This window comes from Amblyomma maculatum, chromosome 3, assembly GCF_055883805.1.
Source record: "Amblyomma maculatum isolate TAMU_Amacu chromosome 3, ASM5588380v1, whole genome shotgun sequence".
Taxonomy (NCBI): Eukaryota; Metazoa; Arthropoda; class Arachnida; order Ixodida; family Ixodidae; genus Amblyomma; species Amblyomma maculatum.
This window is the reverse complement of record NC_139346.1, coordinates 30,717,570-30,730,065: the sequence shown is the minus strand read 5'-3', so window position 1 is coordinate 30,730,065 and position 12,496 is coordinate 30,717,570. Positions and strand designations below refer to the sequence as shown.

General features: G+C 43.9%; 1 protein-coding gene across 1 annotated transcript in view; it reads right to left on the bottom strand.

Annotated features, from left to right (window-relative positions):
• Positions 1 to 430: 430 nt before the first annotated feature.
• Positions 431 to 12,496, bottom strand: part of LOC146194444 (aminopeptidase NAALADL1-like) — a 99,540-nt gene continuing 87,474 nt past the window's right edge. Inside the window, exons 15-18 of the mRNA XM_084597412.1 lie at positions 9,889 to 9,979; positions 6,558 to 6,816; positions 1,822 to 1,903; positions 431 to 1,446 (exon numbers count right to left, since the gene is read on the bottom strand). Of these exons, the coding sequence (XP_084453538.1) occupies positions 1,155 to 1,446; positions 1,822 to 1,903; positions 6,558 to 6,816; positions 9,889 to 9,979 (724 nt within the window). The 3' untranslated portion in view covers positions 431 to 1,154. The remainder of the gene's footprint in view (positions 1,447 to 1,821; positions 1,904 to 6,557; positions 6,817 to 9,888; positions 9,980 to 12,496) is intronic.

The following is a 12,496-nucleotide window of genomic DNA, read 5'->3' as shown; positions in this document are numbered from 1 at the left end:
TATTTTGTAATGCGCATTGGTTAATTTTTTACAAAAGTAAGGTTTAAGATAACTGAGGTAATTTTTTCTGTAATTGATTACCGGTAATGAAACACTTTCTAGCAAGAAATGCTAAAGGGGTGAAGCATACCTGATAATTTAAGTGTATCAGATTGCTCGGCTGAATGGCGGTGCGCATGGCTGCCTGGCGTGTTGTGCTCTCCGCGCTCATTACTCCTGATCAACGCTAATTTCTACGTTTTGGACACCTGAAAATGCAAAACATTCTCCATTTTTGCGATCATCAGCTGAGATTATTGGAAAATTTTTTGCAACAAGAAAGCGCCCATTTTGCACAGAGATAAACTGCCTTCCTGTGACATTAAGACGCTATGGACATCGTGCATATTGTATTCGAATACGCTTGCATTGAAGGACTGCGACTCGTTCTTGGTGGATATTTTATTATTGCAGTTGCAAGCAGTTCTCTCCTAACAACCTGCAAAACGCAATTTTATCTTTTTGGGTTTCAATCCGTGATTACCACACCAACGCGTATTATATGAATAGCGTTACCTGTTTTGTGCGCGTTCGTCATAGCAACACACCATTAGCCGCATCCAGCACCGTTGACTGCAGCCTCTGTCAACACAGTTGGGTTTTTACGCTTTATTCACTCTTAGCTGTGGGTTGTTAAAGCATGTCGTTTAAAGTTCATTTTTCAAAGCTCAGGAATTAAGCATCTGGTGGCGATTGGACTCGGTCTTCCACAGAAAGTGCTGCAGATAAATTATGTGGTACATATAAGCTTATTTTCTTTGTACTAGTTTAAAAAAAAACTTTTTACACGCACAAAAAAAGGAAATCTGTTAATCAATGAATGTAGATGTAAGGAAACCTTAGATGGGCATCGATCTGGCAGAAGGATTTGAAGAGAAAAGTCAGCTTTCTGCTTTGTTTTTCACAACTCACGACCACTCCATATCCGCAGGGTCCAGAAAACAACGCGATCGTTATCACATCGGAGCTCAGGAAAGGCCGGATGCGGTACTTTCAGCGGCTGATTACAGATGCGTCGACATCATGCCCTAATCTGATCTGTAAGAGTAAACGACACACTCAGTCTGCGCACAGCTGAGCTTAATCAGGTTCACTCCTACGACGAAGCAGCGGTCCTACGGCGCGGGTACACGCAGCGCCGCGGCTGCTGCCCTGATGGCCACCAACACATCTGCCAGGTAGAAGCGCACATTCTTCCAGCCCTGGTCGCGCGTCTCCGGTGGGATCTGGGAGATGTAGAACAGTAAGTCGCCGAAGACTGGAAACCCTTTGATGTGGTGCCTGTCGAACTCCGATGGTGCCCAGAGTAGGTGACGGGTCAGAGGTCGGCCGGGTATGCCCGTTGTTTTCAAGAACGACTGCTCCGCGAACATCATTTGGTCGTTGAGGGAGCGAAGGTGTGTGGCCCTGCGCATTTAGGAGGTGAATGAAGATTGACCGAGTGCAGTACAATAAAATAAGCTCAGTCTATGCCTAATTGAACATAATTAAGTCGCAGAATGCTCTGCAGAAAGACTACGTTCAATATCAGATGAAAAGAACATTTTCAAACTAGAGGCAAGAAAATTTTGTGGCTTCCCCTTTCTTTTTTAAACACAGGAAAGTTTATTTTTGTGTACACAAATTAATAGAGTGAAGTCGCATCTTTTTCTAGAGAATTTTAATTTGAGCCGCAATTCATGTTTACGTCAAATTGTTTTGATTATTTTCTTAGGTACAGGCAATTATAGCATAGCGAGATTTGCTGCTATCACCACTTGGATGACAGGAAATGACACAAACCTGCTTTGGTTCAGCTGTGACACGTACTCCGTCCACTTATCGGCAACCTTGCGGAAGTGTTGTATCGCCACTCGAAGAGGATCTGCAAATTGTGCGTTAGTCAGTACTGACTGTGTAGGTAGTGCAAATTTGAGAGCATGATGAGAAAATCATGCGTTGCATTAGAAAAAGAAACAGCATGATTAGTCTCATTTAAAAATTGGGACCAAACATACTAAAGACGGAGATAAGAAGTGCAAGCATAAACGGTATACTGGGGAGTAATTTGAACGCAGCTGAACAGAGTTCAGACGCCTGGCTCGTGTGAAAAGCGAACGTCAGACGAACAAAAACAATTGACGGTGTTCTTCAATAGCATTGGGCGGTGGAATGCGTAAATTCTTCTCTTTGTTCTTTTTTTCTTGACACATACTTTTTATCTACTGCTATTTTACTTTATATTATTTAGAACGTTTGAAGTTTGGAAGTTTAGTTTATGGCACAATAGAAGGAATATACACATATAATACTGCAGAAACCCAACAAGATTTTGTTTAAGAGTTCCTATAAATGCAAACTAAACGATTTGTTCTTTTTGTCAGCGTAACATAACTAATTAACACAGACACATGAGCACTAAGAACTACCCAAGTGGTCATATCAAGCAAGGACATTTGTTAATCACTTGCGACAGCAATCGAGAACACAACAGAATTAAAATTAGGAGGAATAAAGTAGAAAATGTTTTAGTTTTTTCTGAATGGAGCGAGGTGGTGGTAAAACTTAAAAATTATTATTGAAAATATTCCCCTGGTTATTTCTCATGCTAAAAGCTGTATGTAATACCTGCCAGTATTCATACTGAATACTCTTACTAAAGTTGCTCAGCAAACATTTGCTGAGCAACTTCGCTATGGCCATTGCTGAGACATTTGTATTCATTTTAATTCTGTTGAGCCATTTGAGATATTTTTGTTCTGCATAGTGATTAGAAATACCATCCTTTACGGATTTTACAACTTAATTTTTCTTTTTCCGGCGGAGAGAGGGGTCTTCTCCTGGCAGCCACCTGCCGGCCCTTGTCTTCCCTACACAGAGAGAAAGTGGGTTCCGTCTTCTTGATTGACCACCCGCCAACAGGCCAGGGAGAGAGTCACATGTGATACATAGACAACGAGTTTTTCTCCGTGTGGCGTTTGTATTGCTAACGCTTTAAAACGGTCAGAAGCGAAACAGTAAGAATTCTTTAACGGTGCGGAGAAAGAATTGTAGCGGCTGGCTTTAGAATAGGTGTATTGTTTCAGCGGCCATAGCAAAAAAAAAAAAAACACTTTTTCTTCCTGCACTCGGTCGAGCCGCCTGCAGGAAGTCGACGAAGATCACTATAGACGACGGCTGAGCGTAACCTCAATCATTCTCGGCATATCTCTATCCACCCTGCACCTTTGAAAAAGCATCAGTGATATATCGCTGAGGCACTATGAACGTGGCGGAAAGGCATCGATGTGCCGAGCTTTCGCGGAGCTCTCGCATGCGGGAAGTTACTTCAGCACCTTGAACAAAAGGGAGAGGGGAGCGTAACGAATATTTCACCTCCCAAATTCATCGGAATCTATACGCTATGGCCTATGCTATAGCAAGGAACAAATCAAGCTGCACAAGACATGGCAGCAGGACACTGTGAGGAGTATCAGAAGTACCATTGAATAAAAAAACGTGATAGCAGAAATCCAAGTTTGGCTGACATGTTATTAGACATTGTCCAAACCTGCCTTCAATTCAAGCTTGTCCCTGTTCGATCAAGCTGGGCGCAGTCGTCCAGACCAGGACGGTATCCGAGTGTCAGATTTAATTTTTTGTTAACTGTTCTTTCCAAAAGCGTTGTTCCGTGCCAGGCTTTTGTATATGATCACCGTTTAATGTCTGAAAATATATCCGAAACTCGCGGAAGGCTAAAGCCTATTGAATCCCCGAAACTTACTTCACCTGCTGGTGTGAACGCATTCGTTCAAAAATATCATCATAGAGCAAATCTCAAGTCTCATATATTCAATCGATTTCATTCATCAAGTTTGGTTCCACAGGACTGAAACATAGGTGACTCATTTCGGCATAGAACAAGGTCGTCACGGTCACCTAGTAATCGTTCGCCTATGTCACTACCTTGCATTTGCTGCAGATAATTACAACATGTAAATCACTGAAATGTAGAAGATTTTGCTGTCGTAATATTTTCTTCCTAAAACAAATCAAAGGTATTTCGCAAAGGTGAGTTTTGTGAGACAAAGTAAGGATTATTCAGTATTGATCTTAGTACTAGTCCTGATATAATTTTGGCATTGATGCTTTATTGTTAGACTTCGTAAATCTTTTTGAGCCGGTTTCTAATAGTGGGCAATTTTTTACATTTTCATATTTTAACATTCATCCTGATATGTATAAAACGATCTTTTAGCAGAGAGTAATTTGTGTATGCTAACAATGGCGTTATATATATATATATATATATATATATATATATATATATATATATATATATATATATATATATATATATATATATATATATATATATATATATATATATATATATATATAATGTTACAGACTAGACGGATGAAGAAGAGGAGCTTATTGTAGGGGGACGAAGAAGTCTGTGATAGCGGAGGTGCTGTCTGGCTTGGGTCTGCTGTTGTATTGTCGCAGTAGCGTTGACTTACGCCATGACATCAAGAGCGTTACTTTTTGGTGGAGGTCTGGTTTCGATTCCCCGGCGTCGCCCCGCCATTTACGCGCCCTTGGAGCCTCGTCGTAGAGGCGCATTGCTGGACTTCCGCCACTGTTCATTACCATGCCGCCGCCGAGTCTACCTCTGTGCTTCTTACCACTTCAAGTCAGGCGGCTTCCACCCTTTATCCACCGCGCTAGGAGCCCCGCTCTTTTGCTCGCGCAGTGGAAGAGGATGTTGACTAGTGGCTCCGCTACTACCAACGGGTGAGCCGCTACAACCGTTGGGAAGCCGTCAATCAGCTCGACAACGTCGTATTTTTCCTTACCGACACCGCCCTTCTCTGCTATGAAAACCACGAGGACACGCTGACCACATGGGAGTAATTTGTCGCTGAACTTAAACAGTGTTTCGGCGACTCGTCAGCGTGCAGCAAACGGGCTGAGCAGACCCTCGATCATCGTGCCCAACTACCCGGCGAGACCTGCACTACCTATACCGGAGGGCCTCAAATTGTGCAAGGCGATAGACTCCCACATATCGGATGAGGACAAAGTCGGACATCTTCTGAAGGGCATTGCAGAAGACGTCTAGAACTTTCTCATCGCTAAAAATGATCTCTCGACTGTCTCCGCTGTCCTTTGCCACATGCGGACATTTGAATCACTGAAGACTCGTCGAAGAAGGCCAAAGTTTGGAAGGTTGCGCCCTTCGAACCATTCCTTCGAGACCTGAAGAAGCAGGCAAGCGTATGCAATTTTCAGCAGTCGCCTAAATAGACACTGTGACAATTTCGTCTAGTTACTGCCTTCATACGGTCTACGGATAAATCCAGAAAAAAAGTACCTACATGTCTAGACTCCGTAAAATTGTACTAGCAGAAGAATTGATGCCCATGTTAGGGCTATATCCCCACGAGATCTTGTTTAAGAACAAGCGAATATAGGCACAGCTTTTGAAATTTTCTCTGATTGAAAAAAAAACAATCAGCCCCAGAACAAAAACAATAAAATGTTCGGGTAGGTAGCCCTTTTAGTTCTGCCGAACAGACATAGGCGCAGTGAGATTTAGGCATGTAATCTGCTTATACTGTGAATAAGCACTACACGTATTCCTAGTGTCTCTGTACAAGAATGAAGACCTGCGCGTATACACGTTCGTCGGCACCCATGTGTTTCAGTGAAATTGTACCTAGAAGTACTGCTCAAGACAGTCGTTTATGAAGAAGCCATGTATGCTTTCTTTATTGATGGAAGGCAATCGGAGGTCTTCGCAGAATTTCGTCAGCCACGAAGCCGCTCCCCAATTCTTAGACTCTTTCCCTTCGAAGGCGGTCTTTGCAAGATGTTCACTCTTTGAATAACCTTGTTTTTTCACCACTTCGACATTGTTTGTAGGGGGTGTATGGCAAAGTTCCGATTTCATTTTATTCGGCTGTGACGGCATAAGTGGCGCAAGCGACGGTAGGCACAGCAGGAAATCGCAAAGACAAACCTGCCTCGGTCATGACTCCGCTGCTAGCTATCCCTGTTTCCCCGCACTCAGTACGGCACAGCCGCTTAGATCAGGCTGCACCAATTCTTCACACAGCAGGAGCACGCATATTTTTCGTCTCGGGTGAATTAGCTTCGGTGAAGCACACCAATCGTGCCAACGGTGTCGTGCTGCACTGCCATTCGCCGGTTATGGTTTAAGCGGAGCCAAGTGAGTGACACCGTGTTGTTGCAGCGCGGTGGTTTCTCGCACGACCTGTACCTCAATGAGATGAGCGACCAATGGAAGTGGACCAGGTTATGGAAAGCAAATATTGATATAGAAAACAGAAACTTGGTTTTAGGATCCAATGGATAAAGATCTCTCTAGGTGACCCCTCTTCGTGAGCTTAGACGTTCAGACGTAGCTTACAAGTTCATGGCAGCTCCCACTTGTCGTATATGCGGCGCTCAAAATGGCGACAAATACATGGCTGATTGCGCCCCTTCTCGTGTGCCTGTGTCTGGATCGCACGACCTCTGTCTCGAATACTCACCGAGTGACACGCCATTGAGCTCAAGCTGCAGCGCTGTCGGTGATGACTGGAGGACGCTCAGCGACTCTTCCAGACGCCGGCCGAGGGCTGAGAAGTTGGTCGGGACGAGAGCGGCATTGGCTGCAATCCAGGTCGCTGCACCGTGGAGCCGAGCGCACATTGGTGTCAGCCGAGGATCCGTCCAGTTGTGGTAAAGAAGGAGCGTGTCATACGCCGTGTGGTAAGCAGGGTGGGTTACCTCCCCTTCGTCCGTATTTCTCTGTTTGTAATGGGAGATTAAACGCAAGAGCAGGTCTATAAGGAAGCGTTCGTTTGAGCGACATATGCTAATAAATCGTAAATTGTTTTAGCCACAAAGTGGCACTAATTCTTTCATGACCTTTTACTTTTATTGTGCTTAAAACATGAAAACCTAGAAACCTTTTCTCTTCGCAAATGTCGATATAAGTATGCTGCATTTAACTTACAAACTTTGTATTTTACCGAGAAAGGCCAATATTGACAAGCAAGCCAGACGTTAATAGATATGAAGTACGTTCTCACTCAAAAGAAGCCAGTAACAACATGCGGAAGCCAAATTCATGGCTGGAAGTTGTACCCAAAATAACGGCTTGAGGGGTCACCGCCATGTTTGGACAAGGTTAAGGTCTGCGAGGAAGTGAGTGGCATTTTCCCCCTGGGCAAAGAAGAGGAAAATGAGAAGAAGAGGAAGTTGAGACGTGCCTGAGTGTAGAAGAGGAAGTGTTTTCCGGTTCTTCTTACAGTTGGTAGTGTGCGCGTGTGCTGTGTATCTTCTCCTGTGTTTGTGTTTATTTGCGCCACATATCTGAATACGAAGTTGTACCCGTTGATAAAGTAGCGGTCTTGCCCACTTCGATGTATCGCTCTGCCCATCCCTCCTCACGTTGGCGAAATGAATTATTATTGCTTATCGCTATTTATTTATTATAACGTCAAGGCAAACCATTACGTTAAAGTATGGGTGATACAGAAAACAGCGCACAGACAAAAAAAACAGGGCATGCAAAAATAACTGGTTAAAAAAAAAATACAAGGTTGAATTACTTAGGTAGGACCGTATTACACGTTATAAGCGGCAACAACACTAAAGGGTCGAGAATTGACGCAATAGCAGTAGAAATTTGGATCCAGCTGTATATTACACGAGGCAAAACGTAATCTGTGAAGGTTTTATTTCTGCATGTGGTAATAATGCCTAAACCATGAACGTGATGTGAGCGTGGTGAAGTAAATGAAGAAGGAACAAGTATAGCTGATTAATTCATGGTGAACCAAATTCTGAAAACATTCTTACATTTAATTGGACAGATGGACTCGCCGGAATGTTCAACTTGTGGCATCCCAGAGACTGCGGACCATATATTATTGGTGTGCCCAGCGTATGCGCACGAAAGAAGTGTGCTAGCGGCTTCCTTGAAGCGTTTAGACAAGAGGCTTCTGTCGGAGGAACTGCTGCAGGGCGCTTGGCAGGACAAGGGGAAGGGTATCCAGTTAGTGAGGGCTCTTTACTGTTTTTTGTGCGCCGGCGGACTTGATTCGCGCTTGTAAAACAAGCTACTGTGTCTCTATATGTATTTCATATGCCTTCTCCCACATCGTCACCCATCATGATCTTCTTTCTTCTCTCCTTCCAATTCCCCAGTGCAGAGTAGCAGGCCAGATTTGAATTATTCCGGCCAACCTCTCTGCCTTTTCCTTTCAATAAATACATCTATCTATCTATCTGAAAAGAAGACGGGCCGGATATTTCGCATGCTATCTTTATTAATTTTATGCCGACAGCAAATAAAGCATTACATTTAGAGCTTAACTAACACATTCAGTAATTTGCAAATACGAAATTACATGTGACTTGCTATATACAAGTAACGATCTGTTTTGCTAGGAAACGCGTCAAACGGTTTTGACCGTCAAAGCATATGGTCTATATTTCTTGTCTGCGGTTGTAAAAAGACAATTACATCACCGAAAAATACAGGCAATGTATTAGAAAAAATCGTTATGCGCAGATAATCAATATCAGCATTATGAAACGGACGACAACAACAAAAAATAACAACCTTAGAAGCGTTGAGATTCGCGCTAGTTGGTTGCTCATGTTGACTAAAAAAACGCGAAGGACGAGGAAAGTTCTCCAGGCTTCCAAAATATAAAACTATAACACGTAAGTAGATGGGCGAGTATTACCTGTATATATCTCTTTAGTTTTCACGTATTGCGCTGTCGCCTAATAACACAGAAAAAAATGCCGTATTTTGATAACCATTATTATTAAGTACTAGCGTTACAAATTCAAATGCATTGAAGACCAAGAGTAGTTCAATCCATTTGGTAGGCGGTGAAGATGCCTGGCTATTTTCAGCCTCAGTTCGCAAGCCGAGCCAACGTTTCGACAAGTGGACTTGTCTTCGAAGACAAGGCCATGGCCGAAACGTTTTCAAGGCCTTCAAACTCAGGCTACCGCTTAACCCCGGTTCAGTGCTCTTTCATAGTGTGTAGCTATCTTCTTCCGCTCCTTCTACATTGAATATTTTCATGTATACACCGCCTATGTGGCTTAGAGTGGTCGACTGCTGTGCCCAAGGATGCGGGATGGAATCCAAGCCGCGGCTGATGCTGTTCGATGGAGGTGCCCAAAAATCAAACCATACTGCAAAAGGGTATGTGTCTTTTCTGTAGATATTTATTCGCTGCATAACTGTTTGCCGTTGCTTTGTTATAGCTTGTTAGATCCCAAAAAATGGTCGTTTAACGAGCAGCGCAGCTGTATTGCAATGACGATAGTAAATACCTGTATGCAGCTCATTCGTTAGCATCGGGATGGCAGTTCCTTAGAGGCGCGATGACAAAGCAGGGTTGTTTCTGCTGAAGAGGTTGCCTACAAAATACTTATGTGGTGAAAAAATAAGGAAAGTGTCTGGGTAAATGTACTAATAGCCAGTTGTTTTACTAAACATATAGTAGGAAGGAATTGGGCACAAAGGGTAAGGGGGCAGCCTTGCGGCAGAAATGCCGCGCAGACTGACATGGTGCCAAAAATGAATTGTTTCTAGCAGAAAGCTTGATCGCGCTCTCCAATGACTGCACAAAGCTTCTACGTCTATTTTAAATACTGGAGAAATAATGACAGTTCATTTGCCCATGAGTAGCTTAATTCGTATGATCAGTAAGTGCTTTCATGAACCACGCAAAAGCACATATGAGCAACGTTCTGACCCAACAGTTTCTGAACATATTACGCTATGCAATCAGCAATTGGAAGTCATATATTTATACCGTTATTGTTTTAACCAGCATGACATTTATTTACCTTTACTGACTTGAAAAGAAAACTTAGGGAAGGCACCCCAGCATACAGGCTGAAAGGGGTGGTATCTGATGTTGCATCCATTTGTTCCGGCCTGAAAAGAGAATAACCGTCGCATTACTAGATACAGCCAATAACGTTTAGAAAAGTGGCTACAGTCTTAATTCTCTTTACTGCATTCTAAATAACTGAGAGCGAATATAGAACGAAAAGTATTGCATTCAAAAAACACAAATTATCTAATGACCTCTTCAAGTTCACTGACATTTTCGTAATAGTAGTTTCTGAGGAGAGGCCTGGAGGCGAGATCCGCTACATTATTTAGTGGAGGGGGGACAGGGGGATTGCATCCATGTCAGCTACTCCGCCTGTGTGGCGCAGTGGTTACGGCGGTTGACTACTGTTCTCAATGACGCGGGATCGAATCCCGGCCTCGGCGGCAGCTTTTTGATGGAGGCGAAAAGCAAGGCGCCCGTATGCTGTGCGATGTCAGCGCACGTTAAAGAACCCCAGGCGGTAAAAATTTCCGGAGTCCTCCATTACGGCGGCTCTCATAGCCTGGGTCACATTGGGACGTTAAACCCCACAAAACCAAACCAAACCAAACCTTATTTACAAAATGCATACACCTGGTGTAGCTATCAAATGCCACAGCAGTCTATTGTTGAGCATAACATGGTCTCCGGGACATAAACTAAATGCATTCCTGATGCGGAGCTCACACTGATTTACACCCATGACTTCCATCGCTTGCACTCTGACTTATACTGACGCCTCCGAACAAGGGTTTTTGAGTACGCTGCTGTTCGGAGGTTAAGCAGCGTCGCGTCGACGTCGTGGTAACCGAACGAGAGTAACGAACCACGAGCCATGAGAGAGCCACAAGTCAAAGAAGAGTCTTGTTCTGCATAACATGGTCTCCGGAGACATCTCAAATTCGCATAAACTAAATACAATCCTGATGCGGAGCTCGCACTGATTCACACCCATAACCTCCATTGCTTTCGCTTTGACTTATAAAGACGGCTCCGAACAGTATTTTGAGTGCACAGCTCTTATACAACTGATCGGCGGTTAAGCAGCGTCGCCGTTGGCGTCAGGGCAACCGAACGAGAGTAATGAGCCACGCGTCATGAGAGAGTACGAGCCCAGGAGAAAGTCTCTTTTTCTGCATAACATGGTCTCGATCCGGAAACATATCACAAATTTAGATAACTGATTACATAAATTACATAGAGGAAGAGAAAGAAGAGACACGAGCTCTGCGCCGATTGCTCATCGGTTGCATGTGAGTGTTTGTACGACAGATTCTCCTTGTCGCTACTCACAGCATTGCCTCACAGGAATGAGTGACGTAACTAATATTATTATTGTACTAATATAAGCGTTATGCAAAGCTGCATCGTTGCACTTTACATTCCCACTTCCTACATTCCCAATTTCCTGAGTCAACCGTCTCAGGAAATTCTCCTGTGTACGCCTCTACACCTTAGACAATTCCCCATGGGGTTAGGTGTCACGTTTCAAGAGGACTACTGCAACACCAACTATGAAACCAATAGAAGTGCTTCTCATGCCCCTGCTGCTAACGCACTGCTTGAGTAGCACAGTGCCGCCGAAGCACAAGCTTTAAGCACCGCCACCGAGAGAACCCTGCAGCTCGCGCTGTCAAAGCAGATCGTCGCCAGCGCCGAGAGAACCCTTCATACTCCAATTGCCTGCAATAATCAAATACCTAAACATCTGCACTAATCAATGGGTGTTTGCGCCACCGAGAAAACTCCGCAGGCCGTTCGCGCTGCTGAAGCTAAGTAACTGAGCTCACATTTCACATTAGTGAATATCCTACTCAACTTCAGAATTTCTTTTTTCTCATGCTATTTTTCACAGACACCTGTAGACCATGCTTATCGATCTCAGGCAGCTGTGCTTGTAAGCCGCATTGGGCAAGCGACATTGGGGATATCATCTCAAGACTACCGATACCCTTTAGGGAAATGCCATAATGAAAAAAGACACCGTCGTCACTTTTATCTACTGCCCCTTCCTCTTCAGCACTGTATCCTTTTTGAGGTCTTTTATAAAGGGTTTACGTTTATGACCTCATCACACATCTGTATCGTTAATCCGGCTGTAACCTCCGTCTCTTTAGTTTGCACAAAATGTACTGCGTCTTACAATATTAGGTTGTTTAGAGTCAGTCTAAGAAGGCGATATATCCAGCAGTTATGCACCAAACTTCAACGCTTTTTTTAGCATACCAAGTGATCCAGCGGTTGCTTATTGTTCCACTTCGATGACGTGATCGGTTCACTGGGCACAAGCCATGAAATACATCAAATAATTAGCTGGGGCTTAGCTTAGTTAAGCCCGGTAGGTTGCGAAAGCAATAATGGCATGGCTACGCTATAGTTCCGTTGCCATTCTTCTGTTTCCTGAACGTGTCGTTGCCGCCTAGTTGCAATCCTACGTTCTTGACGGCTGAGTGAACACGTCAACAAAGAGTCTTCACTGTTGCAAGCGTCCATTACATTCCATTCGGAAATGTCACTGCTTGAGGACGATTCAAGAAAGGCGCGACGTGCTGGTCTAGCTGCATCTTGAGCGCGCC